Source organism: Ctenocephalides felis, unplaced genomic scaffold (assembly GCF_003426905.1).
Source record: "Ctenocephalides felis isolate EL2017-DRISC unplaced genomic scaffold, ASM342690v1 CF-g0.4_SCAFFOLD_03572, whole genome shotgun sequence".
NCBI lineage: Eukaryota > Metazoa > Arthropoda > Insecta > Siphonaptera > Pulicidae > Ctenocephalides > Ctenocephalides felis.
This window is the reverse complement of record NW_020539726.1, coordinates 27,921,064-27,942,925: the sequence shown is the minus strand read 5'-3', so window position 1 is coordinate 27,942,925 and position 21,862 is coordinate 27,921,064. Positions and strand designations below refer to the sequence as shown.

Sequence of the window (21,862 nt, the reverse complement as noted above, 5' to 3'; positions counted from 1 at the left end):
AAAGGAGTTCGGTAACTGTTCAATTTCCGTCATTCTTTCTCAGGGACTCAGTCGCATTTATCGCATGAACGAGGCGCTTTAATTAAAATCTCGACTTAGGACAAATGGATCATTCTAGCTGAAGGCAAAGTAAAGGAATTAAATTAGTTTACTTGGCGGGAAATTATTTTTCATATATACTGCCAGTGCACGAAAGTTATAGAACAAAGATAACAGATTGATAATTCCAATATACGAAAATTTCTCCCATATTTTCATGAAAAAAAAGTTATATTTTGAAATTACCACAATATATTAGTAAAGAGCTAATTTGAAAATTTCTTGATTCCTGAACAGAATCTCGAAAACCAAACGTGGGTACAGACGTTGTCCTGTACTCACGTCTATAATTCAAAAGTTCCAATTCCAAAAAATAATGTTCAACCAATTTTGGACTTATTGCGTTATTTATTAAACTGAATTATATAACTTCATCTGCCAAACACATACTGTTGACTGTATCTTATATTATTTTAACTTCTGGCACTTTCAGTCGTTTTTTGGTAATAATAATGTAGACATTACATTTTTTTGTATATAAATATAATATTATCTAGGCTCATAATTCCAGCTAAATTCAAATGTTTTTAATGTCAAACAATGATAAGTGATTTTTTGTAATATTTGCCATATATTTCTACAATATTACTATAGTTTTATAGTTCAATGAATTTAAAAAAAATTCTTTGACAAGCTCTGAAAAGAATTATTAAAATCCGAATAACCACCCGTACAGAATAATTCCATATATAGGATATATAATATTGATTATTGTTAATTTTCCAGAATATTCCTTTTTTTTTTAATAAGTACGACAAACAGATATAACTTACATTCGATCTTTCCTAGTATTATAGTTTTATATTTTAAATCTAGTCTTTTTATATTTTAAATCTGGTCTTTTTATCTGCGATTTTTCTCATAAAATCTAAGCCAGAAGCAGCAACGTAATCTCTTGACTCTTGATATATTTATTATAGTTTAGATGGTTTAAAAAGTATATCATTCTCAACTGGTGAAGTAAGATAAAAGATTCATACTCTAACGACATGTGATATTTACTGTGATGATAGAAATATAGACTTCAGTAAATCTTTCGATGTTTAAATAATATATATCTATAAACTATTAAAACCGTTTAAATAATTGTTTCTTGAATATATATCATGATGCTGAATCATAGACTGTACTAATAAAATGTTTATTCATACATTAAATGACTTATTTTTGACAATATCGATAATATATCAACTTTATATTGTGGGCAAAAAAAAAAGAGAAATACTAAAACCTGGCCAAATTGGAACAAAATTTTAAAACTTTTTGTTTGTTTTGTTTGTTGAATCGTTGTATTAAACAATATTGATACATATTTGTATTTTTTAATTAATTAATAACACATAGATAATTTTATACATTCAATCAAAGTTTAATTGAAAACAAAATTACTTGTCTACTATAGTGGGCACTTAGAAGCTAACAATTTAATTTGTTATCTAATAGATTAATCTATCACACATAAATATTTATGTGAATTTATTATATGTTAAATAGTAAATTATGGGTGATGATTATTATATAGTATAAAATTAATATTTTGCTTTTGCTAAGTTGAAAAAAAAATTCTAAATAGTTACCGTTTGTTTTCAAAAACAACGCATCAGATCCTTTATTGCAAAACCCAGTAAACACCTAAGATTGCTCGTTTTTTTTTTTCGAAAGAGCAATGGTATTACATACTAAACTCTATTTTACTTTAACATTATTTTAAAATGAATCCATTATTTTAACTTCATTTTTAAATTCTGTTTTCGCCGCTGGCAAAATACTGCATATCGATTTGAAATCCAATTTTATATTTATAATCCTTTTTGCAGTTTCTCCTGAATAAACATTTTCGCCTGGAGTTTATCGATATCACTATCAAAGCTCTATTTTCGATGGAAATTTTCTGTTATGCTGAATTCATATTTCTTATTTTTCTATCGAGAATGCGCCACGGAAAATCTTACCAAATAAGAATTTATTATTCACGCCACGGGTTGCACGTTGCAATGCATTTTCCTATCCTACCACCCTGAGTAACTACAAACGTTTGCGGTGGAAAGTTTAATCTGGTGTCCTATTTTCCGCATGCTTTGCCACGTGCATTAAAGAAGTATGTAAGTCTTTAGGATCAGAGGCAGACAAATAATATCTAGATATTATGTTTTTCTTTCTCTTCACGAAGCTATCTTAAAGCAAATATAATACGCTCTATAGAATTTATTGTCAGTATCAACGCTTTCGAGCAACTGTAACTTCAGTTATTAATTCTTTAATAATAACTGTCGTGCAAGAATTGTGAATATATATATATATATATATATATATATATGTTAGGGCGGGTCGATTTGTATGGATAAAAAAAGTCACATAGGCACATATGATTTTCGTATACTAAGGATCAAAATAAGATACTTTGCCGAAGAAACCATATCTCTAAAATGAATTCTGATGTCCCGTGCATTCACCCAAAGATTGGTTCAAATTTTAAATTTGGGCTGATTTAGAGCGTCTCAATAATGTCCAAATGTATGACCGACCCCCGTAACTTTGGAAGGCCGATCTACCCATGCCCATGGTTCACCCCCTGGGACCTCCCTTTAGAGGTCCCTCATACAAAAGTTGCATCATTTTAGGTACTTTAACATGACAAAAATCTGCGATTTATTTTTATTATAAAATTTATTTAATCATAAGATATAAAAATAAAACTATGTTAAACTCATAAACTCTTGTTTGAAGTCTTTTTTAGTCTTAAGTCTGGAAAATTTTGCACGGCTCTCTAATATCGTCGCCGCATCAGCCTCTAGCTACCATAGAAGCGCAGAGACAAAGTGCATTGGAAAAATTGAAACAAAGAAAAATTTTAATAATTGTTTTTGTAAAAAAGTTTTTTGGGCGTGTATTAATTAATATCTGAAAATTTTTTTTTAAAAAAACATTTTTTGCTGAGTAAAATATCAAAAACAATGATTTGTTGCAATATTTGTATGGGAGACTTCTAAGGGGAGGTCCCAGGGGGTGAACCATAGGTATGGGTGGATTGGCCTTCCAAAGTTAGTTGGGGTTTGTTATACATTTCGATGCGATTGAAGCACTCTAAATGGATTAAAACAGAATTTTTCAAAATTCAATCCCTATCTTTGGGTCAATGCACGGGACATCAGAATTCATTTTAGAGGAATGGTTTCTTCAGCAAAGTATCTTATTTTGATCCCTAGTATACGAAAATTATATGCGCCTAAGCGACTTTTAAATCGACCCATATATATATATATATATATATATATATATATATATATATATATATATAAAATATACATATAATTATATAGTAGTAAAATTTATTTCCGAATAATTATTATTTACAATATCTCAATTATCCATTGATAGCAAAAATCTCAATTATCCATTGATAGCAAACTTATATGTGAAATCATCAAACCAATATGAGTCTATGTTCAATATATTGGAAATATAGCAGTGAATAAAATATTGTACTTATTCAACTCAATCGCAGCTAGCAATGATTACTAACTATAATCATTGATTTGGTTGTAATAAAATCCACGACTATCATACTTTTGCACGCAAAAATCTCAATTATCCCTTGATAGTAAACTGCTAATATATGAAATCGTCAAATCTCAATTATCTCTTGATAGTAAACTGCTAATATGTGAAATCAACAAACCAAAAGTCTATGTTTAATATATTGGGAATATTGCAGTAAATGAAGAGTTAAACTTATTCAACTCAATCCCAATTAGCAATGATTACTAATTGCAATCATTGGTTTGGCTGTAATGAAATCATACACGACGACAAGGTCAGTAGATCAGTATTGGTCACCATGAGAACCCATGCATGATGGTCAATACTATCAGGAGGCGCCTATTAATCCCGTAAGGTTTTTAGGGGGAGGGGGGGTTTGACAAGAAATCACAAAATATCACAAGGGGAGAGGGAGGGGTATAGTAAGATATCACGTGTATTTATTTTTTACCTGAATTTTTCAAAACAAATCAAAACGTTCAAAAAAAGTTCAATAATTTTACAATTTATCTTATGTAAATAAAAATACACGTGATGTTTGGTGGAGGAGGGCGAGGTAATTTATATTACTACGTATCATCAAGAGGAAGGGAGGGGGTCCAAAAATCATTCAAAAATCGATCACATGATTAATGGACGCCCCTCAGTAGATCAGGATTAGTCATCATGAGAATCCACGCATGATGGTCAATACTGATTTACTGATCGGTCCATTGACCTAGTTTTTATCTAAATCTAAAAAGAGTGAGAAAAAATTGATTATTGGCTTCAAAAATATATTAATTTCAGTAGAAAATTGTTTTCTGAAACAATTTCTAATTTGTTTGTTTTATTTGAGTCGTAGTTACATCTTATAATTTTTTTTAACTGAACGGTCCATTTATCTAACTTTCATCTAAACCTAAAAAGGGTGAGAAGAAATTGATTTTTGGCTTCAAATACAAAATTACATGTATTATAAAATTGTTTGCTGAAACAATTTCTAATTTGTTTATTTTATTTGAGTCATAAGCTTACAATTTTCTTTAACTGCTCTGATTGTTCGTATAATTTTGAGTAAAAAAAAACTTGCTGTGATTTATTGTGATATCACACATGACACAGGTTAATTTGATTTGAAATACTTGTCAGTGAGTCAGTGGTTAGTTTTTTAAATTTATAAATTTATCAACCCAATGGCAAGATTGAATTCCAAATCTTAAATTCAATTTACTGATAAATCATGTTTAACTATAACTTTCTGATCTGATCTAGATCATCCTGAAATGAATAGTTGTGCATGGCATCGTGCCTTAAGGCAAATTTCTGGAACTTTCCGTACGGTAATTAAAAATATTTGAAAGCTCAGAAATGAAAGATTGAAATTTTTTTTGAGTATTTTGAAAATATTTGAAAAATTTGAATATTGAAAAAATAAAAAAATGCCTATGGGATTGTTCAACTATTACGTAAGCAGATTTATTACAAATATTTACCCCTTCATCCCCCTTGTCAGCAAAGTAAGCAAAGCTCTTACTCCCTACCTCCATGCTTACGTAAACATTTTGCAATTAATGTAGATTTCGGATGTAGAGATTTTACTGATATGGTATTCAACAAGAAGTAACAAAATTATTAGAATCTAATTATTTATCATAATATAAGTCGCCGCTTGCTATTCTTCTTCAATTCTCTTACAATTAGATACATTAATATCTAGTTCCTTGTCGGACTTTGCTTGTAACTTATAATTTCGCCAGACTTCGTTAACTAATTAAAGCGAGTGCCTAACCGTATGCATTATTTGCGGAAATCCCCGAAAATGCGTTTCGATTTCAACCAAAGACAATGTAAGGTTGCCATTCGGTAAAAAAATAAAAATACTACCTATGACGTAATCATCATCTAGACTCCCCTGCTCTCCATGTCACCCAAAATAAGCCAATCAATAACCCCCCGCCCCCCTATAGTGCTTACGTAATACTTGAACAGCCACTATTTTAAAAATTTCATATTTTTGAAAACTTAAATATTTTTTGTATACTGACATTTTTTGAAATTTTTCTTTTTCAATCTTGAAATTTATTGAAAGTTTTTGATACCCATTTATATCGGTTGATCCAGACTGTCAAAAATATCTGATTTGACCAAAATTCAGCATTGAAGTATATTTTATAATAGAAGAATTTTATAGACTTGTTATATTATTTACATTAATTTTTGCAATTTTTGCTCTTGCCTTTGACGCCAGGACAAAACAAAGAAATTTGTCAGATGTGGTTCTTAAAGCAAAGTATTTGGGAAAGTATTCGGCAGTTTTTCCTTAGAAGTCGAGTAGAATAATTTTCACTCCGGAGTAGAATGGTGAAAAAGATAATTTTATATTAATTGTTTAAAACCCAAGAACTCAACGTCAATCTCAAACGGGGTGATAGTAAAAAGAGCCCAATTATTGCTAACGCCAGCAAATAGCACATTTTTAAATTATTTTCTGGATCTCCGAAACCGCTGGACTGCCTTTACAAAAATATAATTAATTCTTCATTACGTCAATACAAGTGAAATATTTTATTCTTACCCTTCAAAAAGTTAATAAACAAATATATAATAAATAAATCCAATTTAAAAATAAATAAACTTAAATCGTTTGCGTCGCAAATTGATATCTTATCATATAACTAAACAGTATGAAATAAGATTCTTCTATTGTCGATTCAAACTATTGCCAATATTGAATTTAAAATATATATTGTGGATTCTGCTAAAGCTTTAGAAAAATAATAAGAGTGATAGAATAGGAGCACCTGATAGCCTCGATCATCTGCAATCCCATGTTGACGCAGTTGGCCGCGTGATGGGGCCGAGATACGGGCAAACCTGACACACAGTAATAGCAATCGCCCAAGATTTTGATCCTCATACATTGGTTTTCCTGGAAACAAGAAAAATGTACTGAAAACACTTTCGAATAGAATATCGACGGTGGCAGTAGATTCATAGTCGGTGGTGGCAATAATTGTACGATTCAACTAGTGGTGCAAAGTGCATTGCCTTACTTCCCGTACCAGAATTAAATATTCGAGAGAAAAAAATCAGTAATTAATAAATATTGATCAATGATTAATAACAATTGTTTCAAATATTTTCAAGTAAATAATTATAATCACTATATATTTTATCGTTAATAAAATAAACAGTGACGATCTTATCGCTCAAAACACTTGAGAAAGTTTACATTAGCAAGAGGTGCCGAATAAATCCATCTGAGGATATATTTCTTACTATTATAATAACGCATTTGATACGCATTTGATATACATTTTCAAACTGAATTGTAAATTTGAAATTTGACCAGGGCTTTTTCTATTTAACCCTTTGAAGTAGGGAATACAATTGTATAAGTACAAATACCTGTAACTTATAATAACTAGAGAGACTAGCAAATGTAATGAGAGAAGGAAGTTGTAGAGTAAAGTTTAATATATATCATAAACTAAATAGTGGTTTTATTCACATATATTATGGTGATGGAATATTTATAATTTACAGTCCACTCAATATCAAATTAATCACAGTGATCCTCAATATATTTTTGAAATATTTGAAATTTTTTTTTTCTGAAAATTTGGAAATTTGCAAGTAAACTTAAAAAAAAACAATCTTGGTACGGACCCAACAAAATTGTAACAATATTAGTACTGATTTTTTAAATTTTTATCAAATATTTGATATTTTGATGATCATATATGTAATGATAATTTTTTACTGCCAAATATCACTTTTTAAGTTAATTAAATATTTGAGGTACAATAAAATATTTCATAACAATATTGACCCTTCTTCTACGGTGTTTTTCGCAGGATACTGCTGTACAGAACAGCGAGCAGAGAAGCGCTACAGACACAACATCATATTTTAAGAATTTTCTATCATTATCAACAAAACTATATTTAAAAATTAAAAACACATTTCTATGAAAATAAGAATTACAATAACAAATTAGAGTTATTATTAGTTTATTTCAGAGTCATAAATATATCATAGTCTATTGACTACACTCGTAGACTTAGGTAGCCATGTGGATTAATTTATTGATTATAAAATAAATTATAGTTATATGTTATATATGTATAGGAATTATAGGATAAGTTTATTATTTTTACGAAATCTGATTATTGATCCAAATGCAACAAACCCAGCAAATTGTTACTCTAATTGTCTATTAAACTCTTTTTTTATTTTCTTTTTATTTTATTGATATACTATTTTCATATCACAGTCAGGCAGGAGTGCCTGGTATGAGAGATTATGAAAACAGTTACCATAAAATTAAACTCCTGATTTGAGAAAATCAATTATTTAATGTGTGTCTAAATGTATACAAGTCAAATATAATTTAAAAAAAAATAAATGTGGATTTTGCCCAATATAACAATATTTTATAATTACTTAATTAATTTACCAATTTATCAATTATTATATTATTTATTATTATTTAGTATTTATCAAATACTTTTCTTGCTAGTAATTTCGTTTTGTTATTTGGAAATTCTAATTCTAAAAGTTTTGTTATTCAAAAATTCTAAAAGAAAGGTAATTGATAAATGCAACACACATTAGTTTATATTTATCACAAAATATTGTTTTATTGCGTTTCAATATATATTGATTTTTTTTAACTTCAAATATTATATTTGACTGGTATCATTTAGACAATCAATGAATAATTGATTTTTTTTTAAACTAAGAGTTTAATTTAATTCAATAATACATAACTATGAGATATAAAATATGACTAATAAAAATTCAAGATATTTTAAGATAACCACTTTAAAACAATTTTACGAAAGAAATAGATTGTAGTAGATACTTATTAGATGCCAAGTCTCCTAAGACTTGATAAACTTTATAAAATATAGAGAAAATATTAATATAATCCACTAAAGTTATTGATAGTTTTTATTTTTACTTCATTCAAACTTAAGAAGTTCAAATTTTAAAATTCTATTTTCATGTTCCTTACTTACTTACTTAAATAATCAACTATCTCTTGATATTGAATTTCTTAAATTTGCAAAAATCATTGCATTTAAAACAATTATTTTAAATTCGAAAAGATACGAATAAAATTTGAAAAATCATTTCATTTAAATCTATTATTTTAAATTCAAAAAGATACGAAAAATGATTCAGAAATTCCTAAAAAACCATATTTTATTGTCTCAATTTATATTGTTGGAATTTCATCATAGACCTGATAATAAATATTATAAGGTTTAAGGATTTCATCCGAGTTTTGTGACATTTCCATTCCATGATTTTCTTATTTTTAAATAAATGATTGTGCAAAACTTATACCATGTTGAAATACATGGAACCAAATTCAATGATTTTATATATGTATATGTAAACATAATATAATTTCACAAAAGTATAAATGATTGAGAATTTTCTTTGACTGAAATAGAAAAATTGTACTAAAGTTTTCAGATACAATCTAAGACAATTTATTTCCAATTACATTTAGAAATTAAAATTTTGTTAAAAATGATTATAAATATTAAAAGAAAACATGTGAACTATTTTGCAGTAATAAAAATGCACGGTATGTTATAAAATCAACAATAAAATCAAATCTAAATTCATAATATATTACCTATGACAAAAAAAAAACAGAAACTGATCATGCACATTCATTAAAACAAACATTAAAAATATTCAAATATTGGAAATGGTTTTACATTTGTCATAATTTTTTTATTGTCTGCATATAAATTGTAGATATTCGGCTAGCAATGAATATTTATGAAATAATAAAATTTTGATCTATTGTAAACGATAAATGTCATTTGCCGAAGCTCAATTTGCATGTGCGCAAAACTAGTTCACGATAAATGTGGGAGGATAAATTCATGTCAGCATTTTTGACGGAGAATTGGATTAATACATCAGGATACTGTCAGAAAAATACACTTTGAGATTATAAAATAATTAAATTTTTGAATGAAATAATTAATTTGATAATCGCATTTGATACCTTTAAATCCGTTCTTCATGCTGTAATAAGAATATTTTAACTATTCTTATATGAGTAGCTGCAAGAGATGCACATGGGGCAAAGGTTAAGTTAATTGAAATTTGTTTTAAAATATTTTTTAATTATTGAAGGAGATGTTTATGCTTTTCCAGAAAATTAGATTTGTTAATTATATATATATATATATATATATATATATATAATTTATTTCTCATTGGTTATATAATTTAGCTATTATTTCGGAAATTCATTTAAAATTAAGAATAAGACTTTGTATATGTTTGCGCAGTGGCAGTTCCTTTTCACCCAGGCCATGGGGTGAAAAAGAAAAGATGATAAATTTTAGAAAAATAGCTAAAAAACATATTTCTATAATTAAAAAGCGGTTGAATCTAACTAAAATGCCTCTACTTTTAAATATTGTTGTTAAAAAATTTCTAACTTTACTTGTTTTTGAGATATTGGTAGTGAAACTTTTTACCCGTGGACGTTTTGAATCCAACTTAAAAATCCCTCTACTTTCAAAAATTGTTATTGAAAAATTCCTAACTTTACTTGTTTTTGAGATATTGGTAGAACCTTTTACCCGCGGACCTTCAAGCCCCCCTTTTTCCCTATAATTTTTTCGACTATATGTTCATTTGTCCCAAGAAACAAAATTATAAAATATTTTTTGACCAATAAGAGACAGTAAGATGGACATTCAAAAGTGACAAACGAGTAGAAGTCTTTGAGATCCCCGACAATTTTCCAGATATTTTAAATCAATATGAATTGTTTGGGACTAAATTGAAAAAAAGTATGTGCGTTTGTATATATTTAAGCCAAAATTGGACCTTGTAATTGGTATCTTTTCTCATTAATTGTGGAACCGTATTAAATGCATCATCGAGTAAAATATCCCATTCAGCATCGCAATATATGAGCTTATAAGCATTTCAGAAGTATTTGTACTGTAAAAACCAAACGACATACATCCCAGCAAATAACACATATCAAACTATCAGATATAGAAATATTATGCTCAGAAAATTTCTCAGTTGTTGCCTAAATATAGAAATATGTTTATATGCTATCAAACTGATGACAAAAAAATAAAATCAATTCAAAACAATAAATTTTTTTGGTGAATTGCGATAAGCATCCGCGTTGATTATTCCAGCCAGACAATCGGCAAAGCCGTTTCTTCATAACAAGCAAATAAGTATCGTATAAGCCAAAAAATCCGAACCAATTTTAAAAATTAAAATACTGTTCGAAAGTTATCAGATGGAAGTTGAGCTGTAATCGTGTATTTATGCAAAATTGAATAATCCCTACTCAGAGGGACACAGGACTAATATAGTGACATCATCTAAGAATTCTGCAAGATAATGTCATTGGTTCTGATCCCTTTGTGGTGTAATGGTTGAGATCGTGGGTTAGCACAAACTAGTCCCGGGTACGATCCCAACATTGGCCAGTTCGATATCAAGCAGTATGATATCAAATTTCAATTTTAGGTTGAAGAACCCAAATATAATTTTAAGTAAAACTCGCCTTTTGTTGGCATATGTATAACACATATAGGCAAGACTATTAGATAAACATATATGGTATATGAACATGAAAAAAGAATGTTGGATCAATGGGTTACTCTCTCCAGAAAAAATGCTATAATAAAAAACACCGTTGTTCTGATTGCTGTTGAAGAAAATATCACTGGTTTTCAAGAACCTAAGTAGGTCTTCAGACTATATTTGAAATTAAAAATATCTTATGTCCATTTACTGCTACATATTGCTTATTTGATAAATTTCAGTGTATGTCTATAACCATTCTAGGTTATATTTTCACCTAGCACTGTTGAAAATGTAATCGGCGAAGTACGAATTGGATCCCCGTATTTACTAAATAAATATTGAACTGTCTGATATATCACATCGGAAATTCGATATGTGCAAGCACATATATTTGTATTCGTTTATGAAAGCCATCGGTTTAGTCTTTTGTTTACTATATAAATACTTTATTAAATCTATTTGATGAGTGATGATCCAAAATTTGACAAAAGTGGTTTACAAATATGTATGACAAAAATATTCTCTACTTTGATTAGAGAACCATGATTTGGATTACCATATAATATAACTATATATAATACTATTATATACAATACAAGACTCGGCGTTTTTCAAAAAACAAAAATTCTTCACATGATAGTTTCCTATCAAATTTTGCAATATTCTCTACAAGGTTTATTAAATTACGATCTATAATGCAATAACAATTTTCACGATGTGGCTTTTACAATACTTTATTGCACTTGTATCAACCATCCGATATTTTCTCCTATAAGCTATAACACTCAAAGGCCATAAATCTGGTTTATATTCACTTATAAAAATCTTTATGTTCTAGAATTAAATTACAACGGGTAAGAAAAACATAAAATGGTTGGAAAAATACAAGCTTGCTAAGAAAAAATTAGAATAAGAAACAAAACAACACTCCAACATAATATTAAATTTTAACTATTTTGTAATGAATTCTCCACCGAGTCATCGAAACAAATTTAAATGTTTTATTCGTTTTTTTTATTATGTCACCAAAACCAAACAATATTCATCTCAGCACATAACAGATACGCTTTTTACTTCAGATGTTGTCAACCTTAATTGATAGTAGCATGGTTGACATTTAACATTTCATAATCTGTATGGTTGGCGAACAAGACGATACATAAACGTGACCAATGATGATAAACCGTAACGCACTTCCGTTGCATTTTCTCTGATTTACACCCTATTCGCGCCTAAAGATGTTTTACTTCAAAATATCTGATAAATTAATAATATTGATCAAATCTACCAAACATGACTATGTTTGTATCGTGTTAGTTAAATTAGTATATATGTAGTTGCAAAGCCAATAAGCAATTTGGGATCTGTAACCCCAAAAGGAATTTCATGCTTGATATCAAGCAGACCTTGATCAAGATCTAACTGGAGACTAATTTTTCAACCACTATACCACGACGAATAAAAAATGAATATAAATTTTGTCACAAATAAAAAATTGGATATTAAGGCCAACATGTGAATTGGTGATAACGTTGAATAAGTTCTCATGCAGGCTTATAAAGCACAACTTGTAAAATAACTATGTTGTTTAATGTAAACAAATATTTATTATAAAACGAGTAAATAACGACCTATTAATTTATACAGAAAATAAAATAAAGACCCTTTTCACTACTATATTATTTAAAATATTCAGATGTGCCGCTTTCCAATTAAGCAAAAAATAACAGAATTTTCAGCTAAATGATCAACTTGCGAATGTAATTATCAAAGAATTGTATTAGTTTACATTACAATTCATTCAACTAAATTCGTAAATGCTATAAACAGTTGCTATAGTAAGTAATAGGTAAAGAAGTGTGTTTTCTCACCTGCGCAATTTGATCAAATCTTCCAAAGAGCTCGTTCAATGTTTTTACTAAATCCGATGCACTTAACTTCTCTGACAAAGGCGTAAAGTTCACAATGTCCGCATACAGAATGCTGTAATGGGATTAAATAATATAGAAATGTTAATAGAAAAGTAGATTTGATTTGATGAAATCATCGATAATAATTTGAATTGATTATATAAAAAGGACATTATAGGATTGGTCCATTTACGGCAGTAACTTCGAACAATTTTTGTTGTTCACAATTTACACAAATAAGCAAATTTTTTGTATCACATAATTTTTTATATATACATTTTATTAATTTAAATTCGCCGGTAAAAAGAAGGGTCTTGCGAATGATTTTTGTAATTAGTTGCATTTTCTCTTGAAAAATATGTTATTTTAGTTTCTACTTAAATAAATGTTACTAGTACTCAATGAGTGAAAGATAAGTAAGATGACTAAAAACGATTAAAACTGATTATAAATTTATTAAATAAATAAATATCAATAAAAAACCACAACACCATGTCATTTTGTCCGTACTCTCTCTATTACTTAAGAGAGGAGCCTGCTTTAGAGGCTTCAATAAATCGCTTGATTGAGAAATTTTTAGGGAAGAAAATATATATTTTATTGAAACGAAACTTTTAGGTTTTATTGATGCATATTTTGACATTCTTCTCAAATTCTTTCCATAAAATATATATTTGTGATAATATGTCGGATCCAAACATTTTACCGAGGCGCCACGAGCATGTGTCGTTTGACGGAAAAGATGTAGGTCACAATTTCCATCCGAAGCAAATAAAACAAAACAAATTTATATTTTCAAAAGTATAGATTTTCATTGAACCTAAAAAATCTAGAAAAAAATGAAAAATTCACAAATTTTTCGCAACTTAAAAAAAATCTGTTTTTTTGATAAAAAAAAATACTTTAGGTTGTTTAAAGAATGGTTTAATTATAACTTTTTTTTAAGGTCTTTAAGTTCAACTAGAAGAAAATTTAATCTCGAATACAATCAATATTGTCTCGTTTCAATAGGACATTCAGTTTTTTTCCTATGTTTTCCGCCAATTAAGTAAAATCTCACTATTTCTTCAGTAACTCCGAAACTAATTTGAATTTGCTTCTGAAATTATAGGTAAATACTTTTGGCTAGTTTTGAGAAATATTTTTGCAAAAAAAAAGTTTTTCAAGCCGCTAGAGCAGGTTTCCTCCTTTTTGGAAGAAACAGAAAATAAAATATTTTGTTATATAACTCCTGTTGATTCATATGCCTTCACGACAATCATAATGATCATATTTGCTGTGTGTAATCGATTTGGAATAGTATAGTTTTATTATAATTTATCTAAAACTGATTTATAAAACAAGAAGTAGAAGTACGAACAAAATGACAGTGTTCTGTTTTCCAATGATATTTTTTTTATTTAATGTTATTTTAACCAGTGTTAATCGGTTTTACTTAGCTTTGGTTCATTTACTATCAGTGATATAGTATAAGTTGGAACTATAATAACATGTTTATAAGGCAAAATGCAATCTATTTCAATATTCATTTTGTCCATATATTACTGAACGAACAAAATGACATAAGAAGCAAAATAACTGATTACTGTGACAAGACTGTGACAATGACGCTTAACATCTGACAAAACTCTTATTATAGCTTTTTTCATGTTATATAGTCGTTGAAACGTTAAAAAAACTAGCCAATTATTAAAAAAGGTCACAGTATCATTTCGTCCATATATATACCATTTTGTCCGTATTTTCCCTATTTGTATTTTATACAATAATCAATTTCGACATAAAGTGAACTGTTATGTCCAAACTTTAAACATTGATCCAAGCTCAATTATTACCATTGGGAACTTTCGAGGTGATTTTACGAGCAGTTTGCTTTGCTATCCCACTATGCAAAAGCTTTCGCATTTAAACTAGAAGTCAAAGTCATTCAAATGCAAGTCACCATAAAAAGTTTGTCGTTACCTGACATTGTTGTGTCGTTGCACATGCATTTCATGGAAACGAGCTGCTGCACCTGAAGTGTTGTTCTCAGGTGTCTGACAGGCGTCTGCCATCTTGAGCATTATACTGCGTTTCACCTGAAAAAAAAAAAATAAAAGTAAATTATCCGAGCAAATATCTATGAAATTTGTAGACCGAAATATGCCGAACAAAAGTGTTGCCTCAAAAAATTTACCATCAATTGAAGGATTAGAAAGATGAAGAACGACAAAAACTCGAATTTGCAAGTATTCGATTTTTTCATTTATGTAAGTAATTCTGAACTGTTTGTATAATAGTGTATGACATGTGTGTGTATCAGAAATACAAATTTTGCATTTTATCATCTAGTATTACTTCCTATATCCTATATGTTGCATCAAAATACCCAACAAAAATTTTCATTCAAAACTTGTTTGTTATAATTAGTCAAATCTTTCTTATATCTATAATCTAGAAAATTGCTTGTTGTAATTAGTAATAATCTTTCTTATATGTACACTTTTTTTTCAATACTAAATATTTAAAATGTTCGTTTTGTAATTCAAAACTGTTGTTTAGCTATCATTCAAGATTGAGTTGATTTTTTTAATTTGAATTGAAAGCAAAACTTTCTTAAACTCCAATCAATTAGATAGTTAGAAAATAAGAAACTTTTATACACAATTTAATAACATTTTTGAGAAACTTCTAACCTCTAAGTGAAAACTTGTGTTAACTTTTTTAAATTAAATTAAATAAGATTATATAATAAATATTTATTCTTCAAATTACATTTAATTAATTTACTAAAGAATTAAGCATTTTTAACTTCTCGTAGGGTAAGTTATAGTCATCGCAAAAAGTCTAAAATGAAATTTTTTATATATCTTAACGTTTCAGAGGTTTCTGAACAATTTGGCATACCTTAGAAAAAATGTATGTATGTGTGTGTGTGTGTGTGTGTTTGCGGATACAAATTTTTGTTGACGATTTCGAGAATACAGATCCTATTAATGAGAAGACGTGCTGATCAGTTTTTGGCAAAGGCAAGTCTAGTCTTTTCGAAGATACGGGACAAAAAAAAAATAGTAGATGAGTTTTCGAGAGATCGGAGCGACCTATTTGAATTATTCAGAGAACATTTTATTCGTATTGACAAAACAAAATATTCTTTAGATTTTTGCAAAGGCTAGTCTAGCTGTTTTGGAGATTGAGTGAAAAAAGTAAAAAAGAAGCCATTTTGAGGTCAAAAATGATCATTAGACATATGTACATCAAATTATCAGATATTTTATAGAGATGGGTACCGTACCCATGTTTAATCGTTAAACTGAGATGCAGCGCTGTCGCGCTTTGATATTTTATCTCTAACACAGGCATGCAGCACGATTGCTTTGAAAAAAGTTCAAAATTTTCAGAAAAATTCAATGTATAAAAAGTCTATTTTTTCAGAAATTTTAAAATACCCCAAAATCTTTTTTTGCAAAGCTTTTTAATTTTTTTTTTAATTTCAATTTTTGATACGGAAAGTTCCAGCAATTTGCCTTGAGGCACGATGCCATGCACCACTAGTTTATTAATAAATTAATAAATTATTTAATAAATCAATAGAGATTGATAGTTTCGTGTATTAAAATAATTACAGTTTCAAACGTTCCGAGACTATAATTTATATCATTGTCAAAGTAAAAATGAATAAACTATGTTAATTAGATATGGTCACAAAAATCTCTAATAATGTCGTGTGCAAATAGAATGACATTGATATATTCTTGTTATTTATTTATATAAACAGATATAAAAACATCATTCAAACTTCGACTTGTGATAATCGCGTAAAATCCTATTATTTACCAGTTAGGAGTTTTTGTTCTGAATCACATTCATAATCACATTTTGAGAGACATTGCATCTACATAGATTCCACGAATCAAACCTACATTTGAAACACTTCTTATATCATCCCTAATGAAAGCATTTCTTTCATACTAAAAATTGACATATCAAAAGTGTATAAAATTTTCCACGACTTTCCATACATTTATCGTCAGAGCATTTCCCACAATAAACATGAGGAAAATATACAACTCTCCATAGGGACCGAGTGCTACATTTAATCGTCCATGCAAAATTTCACGAGATTTCCGAGTAATTTTAAATATTAATGCGAAAAATGAACAAAGACGTTAAAAGGGGATAAAATACTCCTGAAGGAATATTGTTAAGTGCATGCACTCTATGCTTATTTTGTAAAATACTCTTCAAGGTATTACTTTAAAAGACTAAATTATAAACATTATTAATGAAGTCATAGGAAAGCATTTCCGTGAGGAATTATGTATATAATTTTCAAACAAGTTCTAAGAGAAAATGAAGTTTATTGTTGATACTATATGGAATTTTCTATGATTTATTGGTAAATGATATTTATTATCTACTCAATACTGTACTGGATATTGAGTTTCCGCATCTACAAATCGTATTTTCTTTAAAATAAAAGTTAAGCCATTTTCTACCTTATAGAAACAAAACGGATGAAACTCAAACGTCGATATCAAATTTCCTTAAGGTAAATCGTAAAGAGAGAATTATAGATAAATAAAAATTATATACATGATATTGACAATAATGTGATTTTAACTAAATTTGCAAGAAATAATAAGAAATAAAGAAAAAACAAATGTTATCGTGGAAAATACTAAAACACTATGCTTTTTTGTATTTTTCTTCAATGATGTAATAAAAGTTTAGACTTTAGAGACTATGATTTTGCCTCATCATCAGTGTAAATATAAATGAATTCAATTAATATAATATAAAATAATATACTCTTGGACTATTCAGTAATATCTTGTGCAGATAGAATGACATTAATATACAAGTGTTATTTCATCTACACAAGGTAAAAATTGAAGATTTCTTTCTTTTTTTGCATTTTCTGCAACATTTAGTCTAACTTTAAACACTGATTTCTATTATTTTCCAATCTATTTCATAATTTTCTAATAAACTATTTTTTCACAATTCTATTCCAAATATTTGACAAATTACTTGAAGATGTCAAATGAAACAATTTTATCATCAGTAAATCTTTCTGTTGCCACTTTAATAACATGTTTAGTGAAGTTGAACTAAAATTAAAATTTTGAAATTTGCGCCATTTGAAAGTTTATTATTCAATAAAAAAGACAATTTACATAACATAACTATTTTATTCCAAAAATTGGCTTCTTATTGTAGTAATTTATATAAAATATATTAATTGTATCCGTTCACGCTTTGCCGTGTTTTACTTTCAATTAAAAAATTGAACAAAAATGCATATTTGTTAGATCGAGTCTAACAGTTTTCTTTTCTTCAAGTCTAAATGTCTATATGACTATCTGTCTATCTCTCTACTTACATGACTATCTGTCTACCTCTCTACCTACATGACTACCTGTCTATCTCTCTACCTCTCTGCCGATCAATCAACCAATTTACCAGTCCACCAGTTCGCCAGTTTACCTGTCTTCCAATTTATCAGTCAACCAATTTACCTGTGAACCTTTCTATCAGTCTACTAATGTGCCTGTCATTTAACTGTCATTTACCAATTTAGCTCTCCAACATTTTACCTGTTCAACAATTTACCTGTTCATTAATTCACCTGTCCATCAATTTACCTGTTTACCAATTGACCTATCAACCTGCTTGCTAATCCACCATTTTACCTGTTAACTAAGTTACCTGTTTGCCAATTTACCTGTCATCCCGTTCTAAATGTCTACCAAATAATTTGTCAACCTTTTTACATATTATACACTTGATAATATTAATACATTTGAAGAATATTATTTACCAATTTGATATATGTATAAAATGTATTACAATATAATGGGTAGTACTGCCCTAGGACAAATCTGTAAGCTGACTTAACGTCCAACTCAATTCAGGGAAGAATTGTGTGAGAAATGTTCCATTGCCATTTTAGACCGCTGTGCCGAGATTGGCTTATTTTCAATTGGAGACAAATTTTGATCTAAATTTTCAAGTAAAAATTGATATCACCACTGCATGATATCAGGTTATTTAGAGCGGATAATCATAAACTCTCGACTCCGGACACAGGAAGCAGCGCGCTTAATCGTTACAACATAGAAAAATTTACAACATAGAACACCATGTACTACAATATATATTTTTTATTCTCATATTTAACAGCAATCAGAATCTTAAGTCCTATGAGATGTTTGGCTGAAACTTCTCCTTACTTTGTATTGTTAGAGGGTAACCCAATGGTAAATCCAACCATACTTGATGATTTAATTAATAGAATGTATCTAATAGGGCTGATTTTTTATTGGTGCAGCAATGACTGACAAGGGCTATTTTCCCTTGAAAATATATTGTTATCTATATTTCCAAGTGAAAATCGTTGTCACTACCGCTTGACAACAGACTGCTCAAAATGGGTATCGAATCCAGGACCTCTGAATGAAGCCTTGTCGCTACCACAATATGAAGGAGCAAAATTCATCTATCTCGATAACAATAAACAAAAACAACCTTCATTAAACAAAAATATCAGGCAATTTTCACTTTGAATGTTATGCCCGCATCGGAAATCGTCCCCGGAACAAAGGCCCCACAATCCAGGGAAGGAAAAGTGCGAGATCATCTCGTAATCGGATCAAATGCAGCTCGGAGGCACAGCAAGAGAAGATTACAGTACGCGGGCAACGGTTTCAGGGGGCTGATGGGGGGTTTCCCGAGTTCGGAACAAATCGCTATTGTCAAGGGCCCCGCGCGAAATCCAATTACACGGACCGCGGAAGTAAATAATAAAGGTGAATGTCGGACCAAACGATATATATCTCTTTGTAGTAGATTTAGATATTGCTTCTTCCCCTTTGATATAAATAAATAGAGCGTTTATCGCAGATTTATGACTCAATTCTACTCTAAAGAACATTAAGCTGATGTTTGTTTTAAATTGCAAAACAAAATTATGGTACTGAGGTTCAAAATTAATTTGATAACACATTGCTCTTATATTCAGAAAAACATTGGAAAATTTATGATAAAATTTCAAATACAAAGAAAATTTTTAAGGAAAAAAATTTTACTGTTAAAAAAGTATTTACACCGAATAGAATATCGCGCTCATATGCTTTAAATATGTAAAATAATGAAAAGTATAGATAATAATTAATTACCATAGATGTATATACCTAAAAATTTAGTATTGGAATTGTAAAGAACCAAGAGTGGAACCCTGAGTTCCACGTGAGCTAACCGGGGAAAAAGTTAATAATTTATACCAATTTTATATACATTATTAAGAATGATCTATTGAGGAGCCATTGTAACTTGAAAACATATTTTGAATCTATACTTGTTGAATAAATGATTCAAAATATTTATATGGGACATTTGGACATATGGACTGCAACTTTGGGGTACGGTTTGACAATCTAATATCGCCATAATACAGAGGTTTCAACCTCAAACAAATATCAAATGCTCCCAATTATGTACCTAACTAGTTAATCCATCAAGACTTGAAAATAAATGTAATTAATGAAGAGATAAAAACCATAAGTCTGAATTATAAGAATAGAGTAGAGAACCATCCCAAAACTTTAGCCAAAAATCTACTGAAGATACATATCAACAAACCCTTAAAAAGAAAGCATCCTTCGATGGACTAGACTTAGAGCATTGACATGGTTATAAATCATAATCATAAATACTTCAGTTCATATTTATTTTATATGATTTCATTTATCTTTTTATTGTTTTAACATGTTATTTATTGTATTTACTTTGTCCATATGTTTTTCATACCTTATATTAATTTCAAAATTAATTTCACCAGTCAACAATGAAAATGCATACTACTGAGTAACCTTCTAGGATTAGTAGTAAATACTCATATAACATGAAAACTACTGAATGTCTATTTATTTATTTTTAAGACAAATTGTAATTAATAAAGAAAAATTTAAAAAAAAGTTCAATTTTAGGACAATGCTCGCACATGATAGAATGCAATATTTATATTTAAACTAAATTATTTGTTATAAATTATATTTTCTTCCTTATTGGAAAATAATTTTATATAATATTAATTAATTTTATATAATATTAATTGATTCCATTAGTAAAATCAAGGATCAATTATCGGATAAAATAGATATGTTATGATAATGCCATGTTACGGGTCTATCTTCGTATGAGTTGGTGGTAACAAACTATCAAGAATTCATATATTTGTGGTGTGATGTGGCGTTTCACACATAAAATCTAACTTCACGTATGTGTTATTAAATAGACATCAGAAAGTTGCACTTATGATGAAATTGTTATTTGGCAATTGTGCCTTTTTAAGGTTTTTAGAGGGAAGGTTTTATGTATAAAACGCCTGATTGCAGAGCGAATATATAGCCTTTTGATATTTTGTAACTGCCAATTAATATGAATATAAATTCGTTACAAGAATTGGCATGTCAATGACTTTATAAACTTCACGAAGAAGTATTTTAGGTTTAAAGTCAACTTGAAATGGCATCAAAATTGGAAAAAGCATGTCTTTATTCTGTGCAAAAATTTGAATTATCGTCCAATTTTTCTAAACGGCTGCACTAATATCAGAAATTTTAAAACTATTTAATAAATCTCGATAGGAATATCGTGCCATTTCTTAATTTTTTTTAACATTTTTAACAGCTATCAGAACCTTTCTGTAAACTGTTTGGCTGAAGCTTCTCCTTACATCGTATTTTTAGTTG

The 21,862-nt window shown here is 28.7% G+C and overlaps 1 protein-coding gene across 1 annotated transcript in view; it reads right to left on the bottom strand.

The window, feature by feature from the left end:
- The window catches only part of LOC113388622 (adenylate cyclase type 2), a 260,300-nt gene that overhangs the window by 19,514 nt on the left and 218,924 nt on the right, over positions 1 to 21,862 (bottom strand). The window contains exons 8-10 of the mRNA XM_026625986.1: positions 15,090 to 15,205; positions 13,089 to 13,200; positions 6,423 to 6,550 (exon numbers count right to left, since the gene is read on the bottom strand). Of these exons, the coding sequence (XP_026481771.1) occupies positions 6,423 to 6,550; positions 13,089 to 13,200; positions 15,090 to 15,205 (356 nt within the window). The remainder of the gene's footprint in view (positions 1 to 6,422; positions 6,551 to 13,088; positions 13,201 to 15,089; positions 15,206 to 21,862) is intronic.